The sequence below is a fragment of the Cetorhinus maximus genome, chromosome 9, assembly GCF_964194155.1.
Source record: "Cetorhinus maximus chromosome 9, sCetMax3.hap1.1, whole genome shotgun sequence".
Lineage (NCBI taxonomy): Eukaryota > Metazoa > Chordata > Chondrichthyes > Lamniformes > Cetorhinidae > Cetorhinus > Cetorhinus maximus.
Genome location: NC_135887.1, coordinates 113,324,972 through 113,352,540, shown reverse-complemented (window position 1 = coordinate 113,352,540; position 27,569 = coordinate 113,324,972). Strand labels below are relative to the sequence as shown.

At 43.6% G+C, this 27,569-nt stretch overlaps 1 protein-coding gene across 5 annotated transcripts in view; it reads left to right on the top strand.

Annotated features, from left to right (window-relative positions):
• The window catches only part of ppfibp2b (PPFIA binding protein 2b), a 254,599-nt gene that overhangs the window by 129,273 nt on the left and 97,757 nt on the right, over positions 1 to 27,569 (top strand). For 2 of the 5 annotated variants that reach the window (XM_078549396.1, XM_078549394.1), the window contains 2 exons: positions 14,622 to 14,708; positions 20,003 to 20,116. In XM_078549396.1, coding sequence (XP_078405522.1) covers positions 14,622 to 14,708; positions 20,003 to 20,116 — 201 coding nt within the window. Of the gene's footprint in view, positions 1 to 14,621; positions 14,709 to 20,002; positions 20,117 to 24,168; positions 24,207 to 27,569 lie in introns of those variants that run through there. The other 3 variants (XM_078549397.1, XM_078549395.1, XM_078549398.1) reach the window with 2 other exon arrangements.

Here is a 27,569-nt window from a genome sequence, read left to right as displayed (position 1 = left end):
AGGTAGATTTGAAGGAGTATCTTAAATGAGGAAAGAGTGGCGGAGAGGTTGAGAGAGGGAAATCCAGAGCTTGGGGTCTTGAAAGCTGAAGGCAAGACCACCGATGGTGGAATGATTAAAATTGAGCATTCTCTAGAGGCCAGAACTGAGGAGCGCAGATATCTTGGAGGGCTATGTAACTTGATGAAATTACAGAGATAGACCAGAGACATGGAGGAATTTGAAAACAGTGATGAAAATTTTAAAATTTGCTGAACCAGGAGTAGATGTCGGTCAGAGGACCCAGGGCTTTGTTTCTCAAGCCTTCGATTCTCTTCCTGACATCCTCCTGCTCAGAGTTAGCTTTATTGATTTTTTTTTAAATTACATTTCTCTTGTGACATTTGGAGTGTCTTAATGTCACCTCATCAGTCCAAAAAGAATTCAGTTCAGAGCAAGGCTTTGTTATGCAACAAGGAAGGGTTAGGGGCATTATCAAACCAATATTTTTTGAGCCCAATATCATTGTAAATGAAAAGATTGTGCCCTAAGTGAAGCTTCCCAACCCTTGGGGATGTTTCTAAACTTGATATGCTTGCAGATAGAGTCATAGAAATTCACAGCCATTGGACCCATTGTGTTTCTTCCAGCTTTTGGCTAAAGCATAAATGCGCCCAACATTGTGATCCTTCACTCTCTTGTAACTTAAGAATTCAACAATCAACCAGTTTTTTTTTAACCTCTCCCTTTGGATCCCGTAACACAGACTTGAGTTTTTTGTTTGGGGATGGAAGGGAGCAATATGTTTTCCAGTGGGATGATGTTGGAGTTGGGAGGGATCATGGTGAAAGATGATCTGTTGAAAGAGGAGGCTGGTGGGGCAGAAGGCGAGAACAAGGGAGCCCTCTCTCTATTCCAAGAAGGGGGTTAAAGGGAGAAAGTTGGAAGTATAGGGAATAGGAACCTCAGTCGAATACAGTCCTCTTGTTAACATTCCTGTCTGCCTACCTTCTCCCATATTCATTCCCTGCAAACATTGGGCTGCATTTTGCTGTAAAAATAACAGTGAGGTGTACAGCATTCAGCATTATTAATGTGGAAATCAGACAGCAACTTCTGGTCACCAAATCTGTGTAGTTCAACGTGGACATCAGGAAGTTGCTGTCCAAGAGACTTTGTCCTCCAAAACTACCTCAAAAACAGTCTTGTTTTCAGACCCACCATCCAAATACATGGAACAGCATGAAGTTGCTATACTTAACTCACAGATACTACACTCCAAAAAAAAAAGTTAGTTCATATCCAATCCAGCTTAAATACCCTTTTTAGCACTGACTTTTTTTCTTCTTTCATGTGATGTGGGCATTGCTGGCAAGGGCAGCATTTGTTTCCAGTCCCTAATTGCCCTTGAACTGGGTGGCTTGCATTTCAGAGGGAAGTTAAGAGTCTGGAGTCACATGTAGGCCTGACCGGGTAAGGATGGCAGGTTTCCTTCCCTAAAGAGTATTAGTGAACTGAATGGGTTTTGATGATAGCTTCATGGTCATCATTGCTGATATTAGCTTTATATTCCAGACTTATTAATTGAAATTAAATTCTACCAGCTGCTGTAGTGGGATTTGAACTGATGTCCCAGCCTGGGCCTCTGGATTATCAGTACAGTGACATTACCACAACAGCACTGTTTCCCTGTCTACTACCAAACAACTTCTATGACACTGAAAATTAACTTTTAGAAGTGTTGGAGTCTCATTTCTTCAGATGGTAATTATCGTTGGAGATTTTTTTTTCAATTTTTTTTTTTACTTTTTCTTTCCATCCCTTATCGCCCCCTCTTTTTCTATACCTGATTTGATATTGAATTTGGGGAGGTGGTAGCATAGTGGTATTGTCACTGGACCAGTATTCTGGAGACCCATGGTAATACTCTGGGGACCCGGGTTCGAATCCAAACATGGCAGATGGTTAAAATCTAAATTCAACAGAAATCTGAAATTAAAATTCTGATGATGACCACAAAATCATTGCTGATTGTTGCAAAAACCCATCAGAAAGGAAATCTGCTGCCCTTACGTGGTCTGGCCTACATGTGACTCCAGACCCACAACAGTGTCTTTGGCTCTTAAATGCCCTCTGAACAGGTCAATTAGGGATGGCCTAGACAGCATTTAGTACATCCCAAATCCCATGAACTAATAAAAAAAAAAATCATCATTCTAGATTACGCTTTCTGGTCAGACTCATTATCATTACCTCCATCTGATTGGTTAAGAAGAAACGTAATTACTTGCCCTATATGTATGGGCTGCAGATACGCTGTGAAAGGTGCTGCACTCTTTGGGTGGTTGACCAATGAGACTCTGCTATACTAAGCCAATAAAATGTCTGTGGGAAATTGTAAGAACTGTCTTGACACTGTATGTTCACTGCTGACCATGAAATCCAGTCCAAATTTGCAGCTGGTTCATTGAAAAATAAGAGCCCTGAATTTGTTAGGCACAAATACCTGTACATTGCCACAAATACGTAGTTAATGCATGCTGAAACCCTCCACGGACTCTGCGTTCCTCCAATCCTGGCCTGTTGTGCATCACCCAGTTCCTTTGCTCCACCATTGGTGACTGTGCCTTTAGCTGCCTGGGCCCTTAGCCCTGAATTCCCCCCGGTAAACCCTCCCTCCTCTCTAAGACCTCAAAACCTACCATTTTGACCACATTTTTGATCACCTGCCTTAATATTTCCTTCCTTCCCTGTGTTGAAATGTGTCTAATCACACTCCTGTAAAGTGCCTTAGGAATTTGGTGAGTGCAAATTGGCTACTGCTTTTAATTACATTACAACAGTGGCGACACATCAAATACACTTCATTGGCTGTAAAGCGCTTCGGGATGTTGTTAAAGGTGCCAACAAGTGGTTGGAGCAAATTTTTCCAGTTTTTAAATGGCTTAGCTGTTAGTAGAAATGCCCAGCAGCACAGAAAGAGCTGGAATAATCAGCAGCAGCTTGAGGACTGAGGTAAGCCTGACAGGAGCAAATCCAAATGTTGATGGACTCTGAACAACTTTTCTTGAAGAAAGAAATAGAGAGAAAAAGAGTGCATCTCTGAAGCGCTTTTCAAATGTAGTTTGAAGTGTAGTCACCAGGATGTGCCAATTAGCGCACAGCAAGCTCTCTCAAACAGTAATGTGACAGTGGCCATAAATGATGATGATGACGGTGGTGGGCGAGAGATAAACATTGGTCAGGACATTGGGTGGGGAACTCCCCTGCTCTTCTTCAAAATAATATCCTATGTCCGCCTGAGAGGGCAGAAGGCACCTCATCTGGAAAGCTGGCACCTCCTGACAGTGCAGCACTCCTTCAGAACTGCACTGAGGCTGTCAAGCGTGGATATTTTCCCTTTTCACTCTTTATGTAATGCCAGGGCTCCTGACCCTAATTGAAACTGTTGTTGGTGAAGACCGAAAAGCACTTAAAGCGGATTAGCCTGTTTGAATCCCATTCGCGACTTAAAATTAACCTGCTGTTACCAGGGGAACCAGTGAGCTTTATAACGTTGGCCTGGCCAGAGAATCAGGTGCCCTGGGTGAGAATGTTAAGAGTGACCCAGCTCAAAAAAATAATGGATCGCTGTTATCCGAGTGAGATGGTGTTTTTTGCAAACAAACTTTCGCCCGCTAAAGAATCCCTCAACCGTTTTTAAACTTGGCTCCTCAGCTTTTAATGAAGTTCGCAGGACAAGGGTGAAATGTGCTATTTTTAGTCTTGATATTCAGTGAAATGCAGTAGGGGGTGGGGAGAAATGGCTTATGGTGTGTGATCATTACTAGTACAACAGGAAATAGCTGGAGCCGGGTTAGCAGTTAAGTCTGTCTCACTTGATCAATACAGAAACGAGACTGCTGCTTTAACAACAAACACTACCCCCACCCCCCCCCCCACCACCACGAAAAGCAATAGAGGCACCCGAATCGGATTACATTTTGAGTTTGTTGACTGCTAGTCCGCAGTAGTAATCCAAGTGCACTGAGGAGAGACTGTCATTAAAGTTTGCGATTTCTTTTACTGCGAACCAGATGCTCTGTGGATCTACCGAGTCAAGACCTTCTGCTTTGTAACAATTGGCGTTACCTCGATTTTAGTCTGTTCTGAGCCGCGGGGAGGGGGGTGGAATGAGAATTGGATTTATACTCCACTCATCACTTTCACTGTAAGGGGACAGTACTGCGGCTGTTCCTTGCAGAAGAACTACACTTTTGTGCAGACAGTTCTCTGCGCCTCTCTCTCTCTCTCTCTCACTTTTTCTCTCTCCCCCTCTCACTCTCCCTGGGAATATGGAGGCTGCAGACCCATAGCATGGATGGTGAGATCGATATTTACAAACATCTTTCTTGGCTTAAGAAGGTAAGTAGCTTTTGTGCTTCTTCGTTTTAACTGGAGAAACCTGTACAAGTTGTGACAGCTCTTTTCATGAATTAGACTCCCCCCCCACCCTTCCCCCACTTCAATAACCCCTGGGTGGGTTATTGAAAATCAATTATTGGCCGGTTGATCCTGGAACATGTCATTAAGGAACACAGCATTGCCACAAGCCTATCCCTCAAGAAAGCTCTTTTAAATCATGTGACACAATTGTGAACAGACGGGGTCTGTTAAGTTTATCTTGTAGTTACTAGTCGCTTTGCAAAGTTATTTGAAGAATTTTACAGCTTTAACTGTTTCATCTGCATTTTAAAAATGCACCAAGATGAACAGCGGTGAGGTTTCCAAGTCCATCGGTGGTGATTTTTTGAATAGGGACATGGGGAGGGAGGACAGGAGAGATCAGGAAATAGCTCACATTTCTGCACCATTGGAACCATGTGCTACTCAAAAGGATAACAGTGTGCCTTGTTTCACTCCTGGTTTATTTTCTCTTCGAGAAAGCTGCAGTATTTCAAACTGTAGTTGCAGGCTGCAGCCGTGATTGTGCATTTTATGGCGCATTTACGTGCAAAAGTCATACATTGCTTTACTGTAACAACAACTTGTGTTTATATGTGTCTTCAACATAGCCAAAGTTCCCAAGAACTTAACAGGATTGTAATCAGACACAGATTTTGACACTCAGCCAGGAGATGTTAGCACAGGGGGCCTAAAGCTTGGTCAAAGGTAGATTTTAAGTAAGATTGAAGAAAGAGTGAACTTGCATTTACATCGAACCTTTCTCAGTCTCAGGATGTCCCAAAGTGCTTTACAACTAATGAGGTGCTTTATGAAATGTGATCCCTGTTGTAATGTTGGAAACAACTGCAGCCAATTTGCTGACAGCAAACTCCCGCAAACAGCATTGTGATAATGATCAGATAAACTATTTAGTGATGTTGATTGAGGAATACATATTGGCCAAGACACCAGAAGGAACTACCCTTCTCTTCAAAATAGTGCCACAGAATCTTTAAGGTCCAGTGGAGAAGGGCAGATGAGATCCCAGTTCAACATCTCATCTGAAAGACAACACTTCTGACCATGCAGCACTCCCTCAGTATTGCACTGAAATGCCAACTAAGATTCAGGAGCATCTTAAAGAAGGGGCGACGAGTGGAGAGCCACTGAGGTTCAGGAACAAATTTTGGAGCTTAGGGCCTAGGCAGCTGAAAGCACAGTTGCCAAAGGGTGGTGCAAAGAATATTGGGGATTCAAGGGCTGGAACTGGAGGAGCACAGATATCTTAGAGGGTTGTAGGGCTGGAGGAGGCAGTGGAGATCAGGGGGGGCCAAGGCTATGAAGGGATGTTGCCACACTGAGAGCCAGTGCAAGCGCAGGGGGTGATTATGGGTGATAGGATGCAAGCAGCAGAGTTGTGGGTGAGCTTAGGTTTACGGAGGGTGGGGTGGAAGATGGGAGATCAGACAGGAGAGTTAATTAAGTCTGGAGGTGGCAAAAGCAAGAACGAGGATTTCAGCAGTAGATGGGCTGAGAGAAGGGTGGAGGCAGATGAAGTAGACAGTCTTGGTGATGGAGATGATAGGGGAAGCTCACCTCTGGGTGTAGATTCCAACCAGTGCTGACGCACACCCACTAATTCTTTAGGTAATCTACTTTCTCTCACAATCCAGATCCACTTCTTTGAATCAGGTTAGCACCTCAGTGAGCAACACACAGAGGGACACAATGTGAAGATGTTAAGCATTCGTACATAGGAACCCCATTAAGAAGGTGCACTTCAGGCTGCCACTTTCAAACTACATATTATTAATTATTTTTTCTGCTGTGGCTCAGTGGGTAGCGCACTCACCCCCAGGGGATCATGGGTTCAAGACCCATTTCAGAGTTTTGAGCACAAAAATCTCAACTGATGCTCCCTGTGCAGAACTGAGGGAGTGCTGTACTGTCAGAGGTGTTTTTTTTGGATGAGACGTTAAACAGAGACCCCATCTAACCCTCTCATTTAAAAGATCCCATGGCCAGTGTCCTGGCCAATATTTATCCCTCAGTCAACATCACAAGAAACAGATATTTGATCATTATCACATTGTTCTTTGTGACTACACTTCAAAAGCACTTCATTGGCTGTAAAGCAATTTGGGATGTCCTGACATTCTGAAAGATTTTTCTGTCATAAAAATACCACCTTTTATTGCACATATCTATCATTCAGGGACTATTAAAGGAAGGCCCAGCACTCTATTTTTTATCATAGATAAAACAGCTAATGTTATAAAATTTGTTTCAATCCCTTTCTGGCCTCGTTCCCACCCTCCCATCTCTAAAACTTCCTACAGTCACTTACCTCTATAACCCCATACATTCACTCTCTCAGAATCCTAGTTCCTCCAGCTCTGCCTCTTTCACAATCCACATTCTCTTTGCACTGCTATTGGTGGCCATCTAGGTCTCTCACTCTGCGATTAATTTCCTAGACCTCCCTGCCTCTTTCACTCTCTCTAATCCTTCGAGGCCCTCCTTAAAAACTGCTTCTTTGACCAAGTCACCCGTCCTAATATATCTTTCATTGACACAATGTCCATTTTTTTCTGACTGCTTTTCTATGAAACACCTAGAACAATTTGCTAAGGTAATGGCGGCATATAAATACACGTGATCATTGTGCTGGACAGAAGATCTCCTGAGTTGATCTGTAGTTCGGATCCTCTCTGTTATAATCTAGCCGTGGCTAATTTCTTCATGGTTTCTTGGTCAACGAACAATTGTGGAATGAACACTTGTGGAATAAAAATCAAGGAGGGCATTTATACAAGATGTCTGCTGATCCCCCTGTACTTTAGTTAGTAGCAGTGTCGTTCCTGGATCAGAAGTTTTATTGGGTCAAGGCTCCTAATCGATGTTGATAGTCTCGGATGGTACTAATGAAGTGTTAAACCATGTCAGATTGGATCTTAACCTGAAATTGTGTAGATCCTTGTCGTTCACATGGACATGAAGGATCACATGGTACTATTTAAAGATGAGTGGGGAGTTTTTCTGGTGTCAACATCTCCCCCCACCACCCCCCCCCCCCCCACCCCAAACAAATGCCACCAAATCCAGATTACATCCGGAGATAGACAGACTTTTAAATTACAAAGGAGTTGAGGGTTATGGTGAACAGTAGGAAAGTGGAGGTTCACCACCCTCTGAGTGAAGAAATTCCTCCTCATCACTGTACTAAATAGCGTGCCCCTTATTCTGAGAATGTGTCCCCTGGTTCTTGAACTCCCAGCCAGGGGAAACATGCTTTCTGCATCTACCCTGTCAAGCCCCTTAAAAATTTTGTATGTTTCAATGTGATCACCTCTCATTCTTCTAAACTCTAGAGAATACAGGCCCAGTCTTCTCATAGGACAGTCCTGCCATCCTAGGAAATGGTCTGGTGAACCTCCATTGGGCTCCCTCTTTGGCAAGTATATCCTTCCTTCCTTCCTTAGGGGGCCAAAACTTAATGGCCTAGCAAGCCACTCAGTTTGTATTCAACAGGGTGATTCATCACCACCTTCTCAAGGACAGCTTGCAAGGGCATCGTGGGCAAGGCCAGCATTTATTACCCATTCCTAATTGCCCTTGAACAAGTAGTGCTGAGCTGCCGCCTTGAACCACTGAAGTTCATCTGGTATAGGTACATCGACAGTGCTGTTAAGGAGGAATATGCAGGCTTTTAACCCAGTGATAGTAAAGTAGTGGTGATATATTTCCAAGTTGGGATGGAGATAACTTGGAGCAGAAATCACAGGTGGTGGTATTTCAATCCACCTAATGCCCTTGTCCTTCTAGGTGTCAGAGGCCGCGGGTTTGACGGTGTCGCCGCGAAGTCTTGGCGAGTAACCTTTTTGGAAAAAATTGTATTTGTAGAATGTGAGCTACAGTAGGTTACAATGATATGGTGAGGCAAAGGAAGTATTTGAAGATGAGGGGTTTAAATTTAATTCATTAAGGAGAGTTAGAAATCAAAAATGGTGATGAATGAGGGACAGGTTAGAGGCAACTTGTTTTCTATTATCTGGAGTTTGTGGAGGTTGGAAACTAAGAGGCTAGTGAGAAAGGAATTGGAATAATCTAGTCTTCATGACTAAAGTGTGGAGAGGGTTTACTGTTAGAGTGCACTGTCGGAGCTGGATGCCATTGCGGGAGTGGAAGTAAAGAATCCTGGTGCACAATTGGATGTGTGGTTTGAAGCTGAGCTCTAATTTGGAAAGAATGCTAAGGTTTCATATGGCCTGAATCCCAAAGTGAGTGGCTGAGGAGAAGGATGGATTTGCAAGGAAATACAGCACAGCCATTCAGCCCATTGGATCCATGCCAGTGGTTCTGCCCTACCTGAACTACCTCTCAACCCCCTTTCTACTTCATGTTGATCTAGCTTCATCTTAAATGCATTTATATAATTTGCCTCAACTACTCCCCGTGATAGTTATTCTCAGCACTCTCTGGATAAAGAAGTTTCTCCAGAATTCCCTATTGGATTGAATAGCAGTTATCTTAGGTTCATGGCCACTACTCTGGTCTCCTTCACAAATCATGACATCTTCCCTATGTTTACCCTATCCAAACCCCTTCATTTTGAAGACCTCTATCAGGTCACCCCTCAGTCTTCTTGTTTCTAGAGAAAACAGCCTCAACCTGTTCAGCCTTTCCTGACAGTTACAACCTCTCAGCTCTGATATCATTATTGTACATCATCTTTTTTGCATTGTCACCAGAGCGTCTATGTTTTTTTCTGTAATATTGAGAACAGAGTTGGGAACAGTATTCCAAGTGTGACGTGATCAAAATGGATGGCTTCCTGCTTCCTAATGTTGGAATATGTTGTGCCTGATCCATGGGATAAACAGTGAAATAACAGAGGTGGCCATGAGGTCAAGAAAAGGATTAAATGATTAATTAAATATTACATTGTGCACTTACACATTATTTTGTCTTCAATTTATAAGGTTCTCTATTGCGAAATTACTAGTATGTCCATTCCTTTGGTGTTCTTTGAGTAAACATTTGATAGTCTGAATGCATTTCACGTGTCAATATTAGGAAAGAGGTTGCATTGTAGCAGCTTATAAATCTCTCAAACATCCCAAAGCACTTCACAAAAGGTGCACAAAAGTATTGCTAACCACGACTTGCATTTAAGCAGCCTTTTTGACCAAGCTATTCAATATCGTTCCTTATTTCTCTTTCAGCTCAGCATCTGGCTGTCTTGTGCAAACCCTTATAACCTCTTTTGTGGTGTTCTGCTTGATCTTTAATGAGACATTAAACTGAGGCCCCATCTGCCCCCTCAACTGGATGTAAAAGATCCAATGTCACTATTTCGAAGAAGAACAGAGGAGTACTACTCCCTGGTTTCCTGATCAATATTTAACCCTCAACCGACATCACGCTGTTTGTAGGAGCTTGCTGTGCATGAATTGGCTGCCACGTTTCCTACATCACAGCAGTGCGTAAATTTTAGAAAAGCACTTTGTTAGTTATAAAATGCTTTGGGATGTCAGGAAAGGCACTATCTAAATGCAAGCTCGCTCTTTCTACTCCATGAGTTTATCTTATCTGCGCACTTTGTTCTTTTTGGAAAGATATGGTAAGAAGTTTGTTTACTTCAGGTTTATATAAGCCTAACCCAGGTCAGCTGACAGGAGTTGGTAGCTTGTAGTGTTCATTTGCTGTTTATAGTAAATAGTTCTGTTTTGTTGATTCTTAAACATTTCCTACCTGCCAGCTGTACATTTGCAGAAGTGAGAATTTACCATTGTGGTACAGATGGCGGGATTACCAATCGAAGGAAGTGATGTTTCAGTCATGCTGAGCCTTGATCCAGCATCGTTTAAAATATTGAATCCAGTTCTGGGCACCGCATCTCAGGAAGGATATATTGACATTGCAAGAGGTGAAGTGCAGATTCATCAGAATGATACTGGAGCACAAAGGATTATATGAGGACAGGGTGCCTACAGTAGATTTGTATTCTCTTGAGTTTAGAAGATTGAAGGGTGATCTAATTAGGGTTTTTAAATTATAAAGTGTTTCAATTGGGCACAATCTTACTTGGGAGTCAAGTCAGGAAATACCTTTTCACATAAAGGGCAGAGTAAATCTGGAATCCCCCACCAAGCCCAGGTGGTGGATGCTGGTGATAGATTTTTGTTTGAGGGATGAGGAGCACATGTGGGAAAATGGAGTTGAAGTGCAGTTTAGCCACGTTGAAATTGAATGATGAAATGGGTTGGAGGGGCTGAATGGCCTCCTTCTGTCCCTACATTCTTTGATACCATGTAAGTGTGGCTTTCGCAGCTGAATAGCCCCATTACACCTCTCGCCAGCCCTGTGGTCATTAGCTTCTTGCGGTTGGATTAATCCATTATTTTAAATTCATACCTATTGTCAGGCTCGGGTCCAGTCATTTTGAGAACGAACAGAATTTGGCATGACTGAAACACACTAGCCTGGTGAAGAGACATTTCGAGATATTGTGGGACAATATTTGTTCAGTTTTTAGCTTTGTGTAATGTTCATTCCTGGGATTGCCTCTTCTGTGTCTTCCCACAGTGAGATGAGGATCTCATTATTGGTGATTCATCGCTCTTACCCATTCTGAATCTAGGACACACCCTAATGAGCTGACTTTAATACATAGGTTTCCAAACCTGAGTTCCTGAACTCTTGAAGGGCCCAAGAGGGGATCCTGAGTGGGGTGGGGGATTTCTGGAGATTTTTTTTCCCCCGACTTGCAGCGCAATATTTCTGATGTGTATGCCTGAATAAGTCAGCAAATGTAGCATGATTTTGATTTGTGTTGCTACCGCCAGTTAAGACATGGTTCCCTAGAAGAGGTCAAGTTTGGGAGTGCGTATCATTAATTGTAGAAGTCTGAGGACCAAGTGAATAATTGTATGCGTGTTGAGAGTGTTTCGATAATTGTAGACACCTTGCTCGTGTTTCAGAGACTGCAGGGGATGGGTCAGTGTTTTCAGGAGGTCCCCAAGCAAAAAGAAAGGAAAGCTCAACTGTCAGGCATCTCCAAGCACTTTACAGCCAATTGAGCACCTTTGAAGCGTAGTCACCGTTGTAATGTAGGAAACTCCGGCAGCCAATTTGCGCACAGCAAGCTCCCACAAACAGCAGCGTGACAATGACCAGATAATCTGTTTTTGCCATGTTGATTAAGGGATAAATATTGGCCAGTACACCAGGGTTAACTACTCTGCTCATCCTCAAAATAGCGCCAAGGAATCTTTCACTGCTACCTGGGAGGGCTGACTTATCATCTGAAAGACAACAGTGCAGCAGTCCCTCAGTCCTGCATTGGAGTGTCAGCCTTTGATTTTTGTGCTGGAGTGGGAGTTGCACCCAGAACCTTTTGACACAAAAGTGAGAGGGCTACCAACTTAGCCATAGTGCAGGAGTGAACAATTATTTTTTGTGGGGGTGGGGGGGGGGTGTGGGTCCTCAGGAGTCACCATGGGCGGGGGGGGGGTCCCAGGAATGGGTCATTATTTGCAGGGGTTCCCCAGGAATGAGTCATTATTTGCAGGGGTTCCCCAGGAATGCTCCAGTACTTGCTGGGGTTTCTCAAGAATGGCCCAAAATTTACAGGGGGTTCCCAGACGTGTCAGTCATTTCTGCCCCTCCCCCAACACACACACTTTTGAAAGTGTTACATTAGACTTAAGTCCTCTGCAACTCTTGTTGGTGTCTAAACTACCTTAGGTTAAAAAAAAGCATAGCTGCCTGTACACCGGGAGTGGAATTAATGCATAAAGAGTTCTCAATCTGATGACTACAGCACTGAGAGGAAATCCTGACCTGAAAAGGTGAGTTCTGCTGTCACGAACATTCTGTTCATGAGGCTCCATTTGTATTTGTGCTTCGTGCACCTCGAGTTCCAGAGGAGTCAAGCCGATGATAACTAAAAACATTTTCTCGTTGGATGAACTGTCTGGGGTTAATTGATACAAACGGATTAACTAGCGTCCAAGTGTGCGGATTGAGTTTCAAAACTGTAGGGAGTTTAAAAATTAACCTGTTCTGAATCTCCAACTTCACTGCCTCAGGCATAACTAAAGTTTAGAGCTGGTTTGTGTTTACTTCAGACCCCAGACCCCAACTTCCCATTTGATCTGTACTAATTAATCACAGGAGTGCGAGAGGGTAAATTGAAGAACATCCTTTGGCCTTTTGATCTGATTGCAAGGCAAAGCTGCTGCTAATTTTGGATTGGGAGAAACCAGAACAAGGGGGCATAATCTAAAAAACCGAAGTTCAACCATTCTGGAGTGAAATCAGGAAACACTTTGTCACATAAAGCAGAACGGAAATCTGGAATGTTCTCCTCCCAAAGATTGTGAATGCCGGTGGATAATTGGGGCTTTCCGGAATAAGATCTATAGATTTTTGTTGGGCATGGATATTAAGAGATATGGAACTAAGGTGGGAAAATAGGGTTGGGATACAGATGAGCCATGATCTAATTGAATGGCAGAACAGGCTTGAGGGACTGAATGGCCTGCTCCATCTTGGTACAGTCGATGGGATCCTAAAAAATACTGCATCTAGATAGAGCCTACCAGAATGTCAGGACATCCCCTAGTGCTTTACAGCCAATGAAGTACTATTGAAGTGTAGTCACTGATGTAATTAGGAAATGCAGCAGCCAATTTATGCACAGCAAGCTCCCAAGGTGACCAGATAATCAGTTTTAGTGATGCTTGTTGAGGGGTATGTATCACAGATCTTAATTATAGAATGGTCACAGCACTGAAGGCAGCAGTTCAACACAATGTATCCATGCTGGAACTCTTGAAGATCAGCTCTACTGTTCCACCATCCCACCTTTTCCCCATATCCCAGCAGGTTATTTCTCTTCAGTTGCTTATCCAATTCCCTTTTGAAAGTCCCAATTGAACCTGCCTCTGCCAAACACTCAGACAGTGCAGTCCAGGCCTTAACCACTCGCTGCATTTAAAAATAAAGTTTTTTCTCATGTCGCTGTTGCTTCTTTTGCCGGTCATCTTAAATTAGCGTCCTCTGGTTTTTGACCTTTCTGCTAATGGGACAAATTTCTCTCTTTCTACTCTGTCCAGAGCCATCATATTTTGAACATCTCTATTAAATCTCCTCTCAACCTTCTGTTCTCAAAGGAGAACGGCCCCAGTTCCCCCAATCTGTCCATGTAGCTGATTCATCCCTGAAATCATTCTTGTAAACCTTCTCTGGACACCCTCCAAAGCCTTCACATTCTTCATAAAGTGCGGTGACCAGAACTGGGCACAATACTGCAGTTGAGGCTGAACCATTACTTATCATAACTTCCTTGCTTTTCTTCTCTATGCCTCTGTTTATAAAGCCCCAATCCCACAATCCTTTTTAACCACTTTCTCAACATTCCCTGCTACCTTCAATGGTTTGTGCACATATATGCACAAGGGTCTCTGTTCCTGCTGTCCTTTTAGAATTGAACCTTTATTTTATATTGCTTCTCTTTGTTCTTGCTACCAAAGTGTATAACTTCACACTTCTCTGCATTAAATTTCATCTACCATGTGTCCACCCACTCCATCAGACCATTTATGTCCTCTTGATAGTTCACAATACTTCAGGTTTTGCGTCAGCCAGGGAGAACTCCCCTGCTCATTGAAATAGTGGCACGGGGTCTTTCGCGTCCAACTGAGGGGGCATATTGGGCCGCAGCTTTAAGTATTTCCTGAAAGATGGCACCTCTGACTGTGCAGCACTCTCTCTGTACCACACTGGGAGTATCAGTCAGGATCATGTGCTCACGTCTCTTGACTGGGGCTTTAACCCATGACCTCTGATTCAGAAACAAGTGTTCCCCACTGAGCCACTGTTGACACCTCTGGGTAGAGGCCAGTCAAAACTTTTTGGGTTTACGTCGTAGATTTGCTTTGGGTGTAAACTCCCTCATGTCACGACACTGCAGTCTGGGCCTTCAAACTTGTGTCCAGCCAATTTAAGTAACAGAATCTGTACTGAGGTAAACTCAGGTTTTATCTAATTTGTCACTAAAGTGATTGAATACACCATAGAAGGAGACCACTCGGCCTATGGAAACACAAAGAACATTGTCACTATTGCTTGCAGGGTTATAATATGACACCTTCGTGCAGATTGTTTGTGGAGTTCTAACCAGCTTGATTATTTTTGTTTTTAATATTTAGGGCAATCATCGTGCAGCTGTGAATAATGAAACCTGCCAAGAGCGACTGACACGGTTGGAGAGCGACAGGGAGTGCCTGGTGCTACAGGTGAGTACTCTCACAACCACACCTTACCTACAAGGATTCAAATTTACATCATCCCAAAGGCCTGAAATTAGCAACGTGGCGTTTGGGCCGATGGAATTTTGCCCAAAGTTTAACTGATGTAAGGAACCGAGGGGACTAATTCTGGTTAAAGTGCAGATTAGACATTATTGAATTGAATGGCAGACCAGGCTCAATGGTGTGAATGATCTCCTCCTACTCTTGTGTTGATATGAGGCTGTGATTATGATTTTGTATCTTTATCACACTCACTGATTTTAGTTTCATAAAAATATAAATAACAGCACCAGTAGTAGGCCATATGACCCTTCGAGCCTGTTCCACAATTCAATGAAATCATGGCTGATCTTATACCTCAGCAGCACTTCCCCACACTATCCCCATTTCCATTGATTCCCTTAGTGCCCAAAAATCTATCAATCCCTCACACCTCTTTGGGATAGAGAATTCCAAAGAGTCACAATCCTCAGTGAAGAAATTTCTCAATTCAGTCCTAAATGGCTGACCCCTTATCCTGAGACTGTGACTTTGTGTTCTAGACTCTCAGCCAGGGAATCAGCCTATCAGTACCTACAATGTCAAGTCCTCAAGAGGTTTATACATTACAATGAGATCACCTTTCTAAATTCCTGGAATATGGATCTATTCTGCCAATCCCTCCTCATAGGGCAGCCCTGTCATCCCAGGAATCAATCTCATGAACTTGTGTTGCACCTACTCCAATATTCATTTTGTTTTCTTTTTATTTAATCATGGGATGCGGATATCGCTGGCATGGCCAGCATTTATTGCCCATTCCTAATTGCCTTTGAGAAGGTAGTCATGAGCTTCCGCCTTCAAGTACTGCAGTCTGTGTGCTGGAAGTATTTCCACAGCACTATTAGGTAGAGAGTTCCAGGATTTTGATCCAACAACAGTGAAGGAACAGCGATATATTTCCAAATCAGCATGGTGTGTGACTTGGTTGGGAACATGCAGGCAGTGGTGTTCCCATGTGCCTGCTGCACTTATCCTAGGTGGTAGAGATCGTGGGCTTGGAAGGTACTGTCAGAAGGGCTTTGATGATTTGCTGTAGTTCATCTTGTAAATGGTGCACAATGTAGCCACTGTGCGTTGGTGGTGGAGGAGGGACCGGATGTATATGGTGGTGGATGGATGTTTTGTCCTGGGTGGTGTCAAGTTTCTTGAGCATTGTTGGAGCTGCACTCATGCAGGCAAGTGGAGAGTATTCCATCACACTCCTGATTTGTAGATATAAGGCAGCATTTTGGGAGCCAGGAGGTGAATCATTCGCCACAGAATTCCCAGCCTCTGACCTGCTCTTGTAGCACAGCCTGACTGGTCCAGTCAAGTTTGTGGTCAACGATGGTTCCCCAGGCTGCTGATGTTGGGGGATTCAGTGATGGCAATGCCATCGAGTGTCCAGAGGAGATGGTTTGATTCTCTCTTGTTGGAGATTGTTATAGCCTGACACTTGTGTGGTATGAATATTACTTGTCAGTTTTCAACCTAAGCCTGAATGATGTACAGTTTTTGCTGCATATGGACACGGACTGCATCATTACCTGAGGCATTGTAAATGGAACTGAACACTGTACAATCATCAGCGAACATCCCCACATATGACTTTATGATGAAGGGTAAGTCATTGATGAAGCAGCTGAAGATGGTTGGACATTACCCTAAGGAACACCTGCATGAATACCCTGGGGCTGAGATGATGGCCTCCAACAATCACAACCATCTATCTTTGTGCTAGGTACCACTCCAGCCAGTGGAGAGTTTTCCCTGATTCCTATTGACTTCAGTTTTACTCAGGATCTCTGATGCAACGCTTGGTGAAATGTTGCCTTGATGTCAAGGGTAGTCATCCTTACCTCACCTCTAGAATTCAGCTCTTTTGTCCATGTTTGCATAAGGCTGCAATGAGGCCTGGAGCCGAGTGGCCCTCGCAGAATCCAAACTGAATGATAAAGTTATTGCTTAGTCACTGCCACTTGACTGCACTGTCGATAGTATCTTCCATCACTTTGCTAATGATCCAAGAGTGGACTGATGGTGTGGTAATTGGCCAGCTTGGATTTGTCCTGTTTTTTAGTAGACAGGATATACCTGGGCAATTTTCCACATTGTTCAGTAGATGCCCATGTTGTCGCTGTACTGTACATGCGCACATATGAATTAAGAGCAGGAGTAGGCCACTCAAACCTGCTCCCCCTTTCAATAAGATCATGGCTAATCTGATTGTAACCTCAACCCCACATTCCTGCCTATCCCCGATAACCTTTCACCCCCTTGCTTATCAAGAATCTATCTAGCTCTGCCTTAAAAATATTCAAAGACTCTACTTCCACAGCATCTTGAGGAAGAGAGTTCCAAAGACCCAAAGCTTGCTGGGGCATGGCTAATTCTGGAACACAGAATTCTGATTGGCTTGTTGGGGTCCATAGCTTTTGATGTATCCGGTGCATTCAAGCATTTCTTAATATCATGTGGAGTAAATCAAACTGACTGAAGACTGGCATCTGTGATGCTGGGGACCTCCTGACGAAGCTGAGGTGGATCATATACTCAGCACTTCTGGCTGAAGGTGCATATGCTTCAGGCTTGTCTTTTGCACGGAGAGCACAGGCTCCTCCATTGCTATTTAGCATGCATGTAGTGCTGTGTTGTGGCTTCACCAGGTTGGCAGCTCATTTTCAGTTACTGCTGCAGCATGCCATTCTACACTCCTCATTGAACCAGGGTTGGTCCCTTGGCTTGATCACAATGGTAAAGTAAGGGATATGCTGGGTTGAGTTTGCAAATTGTGGTTAAATACAATTTTGCTACTGCTGATAGCCCACAGCATCTCATGGATGCCCAGTTTTGATCTGTTAGATCTGGTCTGAATCTATCCCATGGTGGTACTGCATCACAACATGATGGAGGTTGTCCCCAGGGTGAAGATGGAGCTTTGTCTCCACAAATGCTGTTTGGTGCTCACTAGTACAAATACTGTCATGGATAGATGCATCAGCAGCAGGTAGATTGGTGAGGACAAGGTCAAGTAGTTTTTTCTGTCTTGCTGGTTCTCTCTCCACCTGCTCCAGGCTCAGTCCGGCAGATATGTCCTTCAGGATTCAGCCAGCTCGGTCAGTCGTGCTGCTACCGAGCCACTCGTTGATGGACTTAAAAGTCCCCCACCCATAGTACCTCTGTGCCCCTGCTATCCTCAGTGTTTCTTCCAAGCGGTGTTCAATATGAAGGCGTACTGATTCACCAGCTGAGGAAGGGCAGTATCAACAGGCGGTTTCTTTGTCCATGTTTGACCTGATGCCATGAGACTTCATGGGGTCCAGATACAATGTTGAGGACTCCCTGAGCCACTCCCTTCTGACTGCATACCACTGTCCTGCCAGCTCTGGTGGGTCTGTCATATCAGTGGGACAAGACAGACCCACGGATAGAGATGGTGTCCGGGACATTGCCTGTAAGGTAAGATTCAGTGAGTATAACTGTCAGGCTGTTGCTTGACTTATTTGTGGGATAGCTCTCCCAAAATTTGGCACGTTCCCAGTTCATAAGGAGGATATTGCAAGATTGACTGGCTTGGGTGTCCGTTTGTCATTAGAACACAAGGAACAGAAGCGGAAGACCATACAGCGCCTTGAACCTGCTCTGCCATTCAAAAGACAATCATAACTGATCTTCTGCCTTAACTCCGCTTTCCCGCTCACTCTACATATCCCTCATCTCAGCCCTAAATGATTGCCCCCTTATCCTGAGACTGTGCCCCTGTGCGCTAAATTCCCCAGCCAGGGGAAACAACCTCTCTGTACCTACCCTGTAAAGCCCCGTCAGAATCTTGGATGTTTCAATGAGATCATCTTAAACTCCAGAGAGCATAGAACCAATTTATTTACCCTCTCCTCATAGGACAACCCTTTCATCCTCAGAACTAAGCTTCCAAACCTTTGCTGCACTGCCTCCAAAGCCAGTATATCCTTCCTTTAAATATGGAAACCAAAACTACACACACTACTCCAACTGTGGTCTCATCAAAGTCCGATACAATTGTAGCGAGACTTCTATACTCTTATACTCCAATCCCCTTGCAATAAAGACCAACATGCCATATGCCTTCCTAATTTCCTGCTCACCTGCATGTGAACTTGTATGAGTGCACTCACCTTTCTCTGAATGTGGTCGATGCCAGGTGGCCTGTCGATTTTATTCTTATTGTTTCTTGCCGCAGTTTGATTGGCATTTCAGAGGGTATTTAATAGTCAACCATATTGCTGTGGGTCTGGAGTCACATATAGGCCAGACAGATTAAGGATGACAGATTTCCTTCCCTGAAGGACATTAGCAAAGCAGATAGCTTTTTTTTATGACAATCTGGTAGTTTCATGGTACCCAATGGACGCAATGGTCTTCCTTGTGTGCTGTATCAGATGAGGTGATGGATGGTTCTTTTTGTTGTAATTATACCCTCCGACCTGTGGAGGTGCTACAGTGTCATATTTACATAGCCATTTTAAATGTGAACATGAGGATTTATAAAGTGCTACAAGAACCTAGGATACTATGAAATGAGGACAGAATGAAAAAGTGGGGACTCAGTTACTAATGTCTGACCATGGCCCAATTATCTCTCACCCACTAACCCCACTTCACCTGAATGACGCACATGGATTTTTGCCTCTCCCAAATATGCAACAATGTGCAACCAACGAGTAGATATTTAAAAAGAAAAGCTTGTGTTATAACCTTTCACACTGTTGGACGATGTGCTGCTGGGACAGTGCCAGCAGTTTGAGATGCTAATATTTGTTGTTTGCTGTTAACTTGCATTCCTGTTTCAAGTTGTGGCTTGTTTGGCTCCGAGTTGGACCCGAAGCGAATCTTATCAGTGAATTGGGTGCAAACCTCAGCACTTACCCAGGTTCCACATTCCTGTACAAGGTTACGAAAGAACTCTGTGATAGGCAGGGATCTTTATAAATGAGCTAGGCGTAAGTTAATAGGCCCAATTGGGACTCAAGTAATTCTACTTCCTCATCTACTTTTGAGTCAGACAGGCATTTAAAATTATTACTCACAAGCTCAAATTGGAACTCCTATAAAGTTAGCTACAGGCCAGAAAGCCTGATGACATTGCTGTTCAATTTTTTTTTACTATTGTTAAGTTTAAGAGCAATTTTTTTCCCACTTAGCTGAGGTTAAGTTGAGGCCCTTGCTTTTTAACAGTATTTAGTGTGTATTTTCCTTTCTGCGCTTTCTCCTGATGATAGGTGAGTGTCCTAACAGATCAGGTGGAGGCCCAAGGGGAGAAGATCAGAGACCTGGAGGCTTGCCTGGAGGAACATCAGCTGAAACTCAGCTCAACTGAAGAGATGCTGCAGCAGGCAAGTTGCTCTTGCAAAGGCCTAGTCATTATGCAGTTAGTGGAAATGTACTTGCACTCCGGCAGTACAATTTACTCTTTAATTCAAAGCTGTTTCAATCCCATTGCAATTTCAAAGCACAAAATGCCCCCTGGTGCCCTTTTATTTCCATTGCTTAATTTGAATGTGTGATTTGCATTCAATTTACAAAGCATTGGAAGGACCAAGTGTGTGTTCCCTCACAAATGGAAGATTAAAAGTAGTTGATCAAAGTTAGTTGTGTGTTAGATGATTAATGAAGTTGATAGTTTCTTACCCTATTTTCTCTGCTGGAGGGAGCCCAGACCAAGGGGGAATAATCTTAAAATCAGAGATAGGCTGCTCAGGGGTGATATCAGGAAACACTTCTTCAAACAAAAGAAAGGTAGTGGAAATCTGGAACACTATCTTGAAAACTGAATCTGGGAGTCAATTAAAAATTTCAAAACTGAGATTACTTGATTTTCATTGGGTATTAACGATTACAGAACCAAAGTGCGTAAATGGAGCTAAGGCACAGATCAGACATGATCTAATTGAATGGCAGCACAGATCTGAGGGGCTGGATGGCCGCCTCCTGTACTCATGCTCCTATATGAAAAGAAATTAGGAAAAGTAAGCCAAGTTTAGCAGTAATGTTCTTGGGGTTGAGGCTATTTGGCTGATGGGTGTGTTTTTTTTTGTGCTTATTTGCATTGCCTTCAGAAAGTGCTGATTTAAATGGAGTAGACTGTGTGTGTGTGTGAGAGAGAGAGAGAGAGAGAGAAAATGCAGCTCTGTGTGCTGGGAGGTAATAAATCTTTTCTTCCTGACGATTCGGTCTTTTGAAAGCGATTAAACGGAAGTCGTTTTCCCCACAGAGGAACTTTGCTAAATCTGCTCCACTAGCTTGGTGAACAGCACAAATATTTTTCTTAAACAAAAAGAGAATTAAAGAGATTTTAGTTCAGTTCAAGCATGCTGCTTCTCAAATTTTGGGGAAATACTTTGGTAGAGAAGTTGGAAATTAAACTGTACGGGGAGGAGCAGGAGACGAAAGAGAACATTGTGGTTTAAACATGACTGTTTAGTGACAAGCTTTATTTTACGAGGTGCAAGTTTAATAAGTCTAAGAAAGAGCTTTAGTGTATAGGACATTATTACCATTCTCAGGAGGTCCTAAAGTGTTTTTTAAAAAATCATTACGTTATTATGAGTCTTGTAACTTTTTGTAATGTACAAAACGTGGCAGCCAATTTGTGCACGGCAAGATCCCACAAACAGCTGATCTTGGTTGAGGGATGAATTTTGGTTAGGGCACTGGAAAGAGCTCCCTATTGCTTTGAAAATAAAGACTTCCATTTCTATGGCACCTTTCATGGCCTCAGGATGCCCCAAGGCACTCTACAGCCAATGAAGTACTTTTGAATTGCCGTCACTGTTGTAATGTAGGAAGCAAGGCAGCATATTTGCACGAACTGCATTGTGATAACGTCCAGATAATCTGCTTTTCGTTATGTTGGTTGAGGGATGAATATTGGATGGGTCGCCAGGAATAACGCCTCTACTCTTCTTCAGAATAGTGTCATGGGATCTTTTACGTCCACCTGAGAGAGCAGAGGGAGCCTCAGTTTAATGTCTCACTTGAAAAGCAGCATCTCTGACAGTGCAGCACTCCTTCAGTACTGCACTCGGAGTGTCAGCTAGAATTTTGTGCTCAAGTCTTTGCAATGGAACTTGAAACCACAAACGTTGGACTCAGAGTCAAGATGGCTACCAACTGAGCCATGGCAGGATTAGGTTAGCATGTATATTTTGACAGGCCTCGCTTTAACTTCTCATCCAAATGACGGCAGCTCCAATACTGCACTGGGAGCTGTCAGTCTAGACAGTGTGCTCAAGTCTGGGAGTGGGGCTTGAACCCATAACCGTCTGACTCAGACTAAAATGTGCAACACCCAAACCACACTGATTCATCCTCCTCTTTCCCCACCCAAAAAAAATCTCAGCAAACTGTGTAAAAAAAAACATTGCTCAGACTTTCATGAAAACCCTGGACAAGATGCTTTTTGATTTTTAACAAAATTTTACGAGGACTTGAACTAAATATGTTGAGCTGTTGGATGTATTTTTTTACCCAGAGAATGGTGAGAATATGAAAAACTTCACTACAGGATGTAGTCGAGGTTAATAGCTTAGATACATTTAAGGGAAAGCTCGATCAGCATATGAGAGAGAAAGGAATGGAAGGAAATTTTGATGAAATAGAATGGGAGGAGGCTCATGTGGACTGGTTGTGCTGAACAGCCCGTTTCTGTGCTGTACCTTTTATGTAACATGTGCTGTGGCAGATAATTAGTCATCGCTTCCTCTCCCTCGCTTGGGAGACTCTTCTTAACTGCTGACTCAGCACTGAGTTTCTGAGTTCAGGCCTGGTCTGTTTTACTGGCAGTGCAGCCTCCGGTGCTCATAGCTGCTGATCGTCCAGGACAGAGAGAAGGGGAGGGAATCAGCAGCTGTGCCGCCCACGAGGCTATTGGCTGCTCACCGGTCCGACAGGTGAAGCTCCTCACAGCAACAGCCAGACCAAGGATAAGGGGAAGGAAAATTGCTCATGTTTCTTGCTCATGATAGCTTTTAGACTGACTCCTGCTAGAAGTCTAATCGGGTGACTTCAGCTGCAATACACCCAATGTTAGAATGTCAAAAGCATTCTATAGGGATGCGCGTGAGCTTTGACACACGGACGAAGTATTAAAGGGCAACTTAGCACCTATGGGACGGGCCTTTCAAAAGTCATTGATGTTTGTTGCAAGAAAAGGTGGGAAAGTTAGGAGAGAAGGGATATGGCTTCCAATCTCCGTGGCTTACTGTGACAGTCACCAAGCACAGCCAGATGTTTTCCTTGTTCAACAACAACATTTATTGCATTCTATAGTGCCTTTAACTTAAAGTGCCCTGAGGCACTTCATAGGAGTGTTATCAAACAAAAATTAATGCTGAGCCACATAAGGACATATTAGGACAGGTGAAAGCGCTAAGTTCTAAGAGTCTTAAAGGAGGAGAGAGAGGTAGTGAGGCAGAGGGGTTTGGGGAGGGAATTCCAGAGCTTAGGGCCTTAGCAGCCAAAGGCACAGCCACCAGTGGTGGGGTGATGAGAGGGGAGGAGTGCGGAGACCTAAGAGGGTTGATGAGCTGGAGGAGGTTTAAGCCAGTAGGGAGTTAGGTTTTTTCCTTCTTGGTTCAGGAGTCGGAATCTCAAATTAAACTACCGTGGAAGGGCCTCTGAGGCCACTTCACATCCAAGTTAATACAGCAGTGTATTAAAGTATCCCAATGGCCATACTGTGTCCTTGACGGTTTAAATATAACCCAGCTATTTGGTTCAAAGCCATGTTTCAATGGTAAGAAAGCCAGCTTTAGCTACTCCTGGTATTTACTGGGATTAGAAGTTCCTTTCCACTGATCTGCCTCTCACAGAACAGAAATCAGCACACATCCAAAGCTTCTAGACTTGTGACATTCTTCCTGTTCTGAGCCTACTGTGTATAAAATGTGAGTGAAAGGCCACTTGTACTTGTTGTTCCCACGGGGGCAGCTTAGTGTCAGTAAACATTTTCAGTTTGGCATGTTTAATTTTCAGATTTTCTTTACTGCTGTGCTAGTCCGCTGCATTGTCCCTTCTCAATGTGGAGGAAAGGACTTCTTTAGGACCTCTACAGTGCCTTTCACCACCTCAGGATGTACGCAAAGTGCTTTATAGCTAACGAAGCACTTTCAAAGAGGCCTCACTGTTGTAGGAAACGCAGCAGCCAACTTGTGCACAGCAAGCTCCCACAAACAGCTGGTTTTTAGTGACTGTTTTTTGGTGAAGTAATAATTATTGGCCAGGGCACCAGAGAACTTTCCTCTGCTCCTCAGGAAACTGGTGACCATGGGATCTTTTGTGTCTACGCTTGAGAGCAGACAGGGACTCGGTTTAACATCTCACCTGACGGTCTAGCACTCCATCAGTCCCACCCTCTTTTGTCATCCTAGGTTGTGCGCTCAAGTCTCTGGCATGGACCCAAATCCACAACCTACTGACTCATAGGTGAGTTTAGTAACACTGAGTCATGCCTGACAATGGTAAAATAATCAGAAATAACACATGAAAGGGTTAAAATGAATTCTGTCAAAGCTGAATGAGGCTATTGAGAGGTCGCCAGTACTGAACAATTTTACATGACTTATTGAAGGAAATGCTGTAATGAGGATATTTAATATGGAGGCCCTAATGAATTATAATTGTTTTTCAGTTCAAGTATTTTTGAAGTGTAGCCACTGTTGTAATGTAGGAAACATGGCAGCCAGTTTGTGCACAGCAAAGTCTCACAAATAGCAATATGATAACAGATAATCTGTTTTACTTATTGTAGTATCAGAGTGGAAGACACTGAACCACAAGTGCCCACTGAGGTACCTGATGTTCATGCAGCTCCAGAGAATGTGGTTCCTGAAAAAGAATCTGAAGTTGTGGAGCTGCGACGTTCCACATGAACCAGGAAACCACCTGAAAGACTGAACTTGTAAATGTCATGAGATAAATATACTTGTAAATACAATATGTACAGCAAAGTTAAAGGAGGAGGAATGTAGTAATTATGGTTTTGTTAAATGTTGGACTGTACCTTTAAGAATAGTCCTATGGTGTAAGATCACATGATCTGTGTAAACCAATGTGTTAGCAGCACAGGCTACCTCCACAGTCAGTGTAGAGATAGAGATGGAGTTGAAAGCACCCATGTAGTTGCTGCTGGCTGCGTTGTAAATAAACCTAACGTTTCCACTTAGAAAGTTGTCTGTAAATCAATTCTATTGCAAATAGGCAACTCGGCCACACCACAACACTTGTTGATTTAGGGATAAGTATTGGTCACGGCCCCGTCATGGCAGGACCCGCCAGGGGAGATTTGGTGGCCCAGCCAAAAGTCCATTGGCTTTCGGTGGGACCGGACAATCCCGGCGGTGGGCGGGGCCAGAAAATCCTGCCCTTAAAGTTGTGACCGTTTTTTTTTTATGTCCACATGACAAGGCAGACAGACAGGGCTTGGGTTTAACAGTACCACCAACAATGCAGCACACCTTCAGCACTGCACTGGGAATTTTAGCTTATGGTGTTTGCTCAAGCCTCTAGAGTGGTACTTGAGCCCACAACCTTTTGGCTCGGAGGCAAGAGCGCTAGCCACTGAACCACAGCTGACAGCAATGTCGAAAGAAGAACACAGTTATACTGTTACTCATACATCATGGTGATGTACATGCTGTGGTTGCTTGTAATAGACATCTGGCCTGGATCAGATGGTTGGAATCTTGCACACTCACTGTATGCTGAATGCAACTCCAGTACAGGGTCAAAAATGTACTTAAGGGTGTGCTGTGGGAACCTGGAGTACTTCAAATACTTCAGCAACGTGTCTAGGTATTACATTTCTCTCCGCACTCGTAAAACAGCACGCATTTATACAGCATCTTTACCATAGTTAAATGTCCCGAGGCACTTCACAGGAATGATTAACAAACAAAATTTGACACCAAGCCACAGAAGGAGAAATTAGAACAGATGACCAAAAGCTTGATCAGAGATACGTTTTAAGGCCTGTCTCTTAAAGGAGGAAAGAGTGATAGAGAGGTGATGGGGTTTAAAGAAGGAATTCCAAGCTTAGGACCCAGGAAGCTAAAGGAACGGCCACCAGTGGTGGAGCGATTAAAGTTGTGATGTGCAGAAGACCAGAATTGGAGGAGTGTAGAAATCTCTGTGGGGCTGGAGAAGATTACAGAGATAGGAAGAGGTGAGGCCATGGGGCTGTGAGGGTGGGGGGAGGGGGGGGGTGGGGGTGGTGGAGTTTAAAAAACAGGATTGGAATTTTAAAATCGCGGGGATAGTAATGGAAAATGATGGGCTGTGCGCTGGGCAGTTGATCTGTTAACCAACAGTTTACTGCCTCCAGCATCATAGCCCCTCCTCTTTCCCCCTCACCCCCGCCCCATGAAAATCAAGGCGTTGCCAGACTGGGAGCCAATTTAGATCCATGAGCACAGATGGTGATGGGTGAATGGGGCTTGGCATGAGACAAGTGGCAGAGGCTTGGCCAAGCTCGAGTTTATGGAGGGTGCAGGATGGGAAGCTGGCCAGGAGAATATCTAAAACAGTCCAATCATAAAACCTAAAATACTTACCCATTGTGAAGCAAAGGCTCTGCTTGTGTATGTATACATATAGAGTTCTCTTCCAGTACTAGGGTACAGGTTTCACCAGGCAGGAAGGTCAATAAAGAGAGGACATAGATTTAGGTAATTGGCAAAAACAAAGCCGGAACGGAGATGAGAACTTTTTTTTTTGATGCAGCGAGTTGTTGTGATCTGGAACGTGCTGCCTGACAGGGCGAGGGAAGCAGATTCAGTAGTAACTTTCAAATGGGGATTGGATAAATACTTGAAAAGGAAAGGTTGTGCACGGGAAAGAGCAGAAGAGTCAGACTAATTGGATAGCTCTTTCAAAGAGCCAGCACGGGAAGGATGGGCTGCATGGTCACTTCTGATTCTCTGTTGTCAGATAATTTCAGGAAAAAAAATTTGCTATGGTGACCTCTGTTTGGTAGGAGGTACCTTTTCATTGTATATGATCAGACTTGTTGGCTGATTAATGTGGGAGATATGTTAACAGACTGACACAAGAATGTTTTTTCCAATAGCATGCTTTTTTCCTCCTTACCTCATAAAGCACCAGAAGAACTAATCTAAATGTGACAGGCAGGCATTACATAAACTCTTGTTTTTAATATTTGAAACATCAGTGAAATATTGGGACCAAGAAACAAGATCTGATCTGACTAGTTCATACTTGTTTGGCTTTTTATTATTGTGACTGTAACATACTTTTCTATATAAATGTATATTCGATATCTAGGGGCCACTGTTTCAGGGTAAGGGGTCAGCCATTTAGGAATTTTTTCATAAGGGTTCTGAATCTTTGGAATTCTCAACCCCAGAGGGCTTTGGAAGCTCAATCATTGAGTATATTCAAGGCAGTGATTGATAGATTTCTGGACTATAAGGAAACCAAGGGATATAGGAAAAGTGTGCGAAGGTGGAACTGAGGCAGAAGATCAGCCATGGCGGTATTAAATAGTGGAGCAGGCTCAGGGATCCATAGAGCTTACTCCTGCTATTTCTTATGTTCTGTGTTATGTTCTTTTGTTTTTAATGGGATTTGTACATGTGCAACGCACCTATATTCGTATCAATGTCGAGTAAGTGGATTTTACAGGCGAACTGCAAAATCCTCCACTAACAGCATATTCAGGACTTAGGAGCAGAAAGTGGCCATACAGCCCCCTGAACCTGCTATGTCATTCAGTTAGATCATGGCTGATTGGTACCTCAACTCAAAATCCCCATCTTTGTTCTATATGCC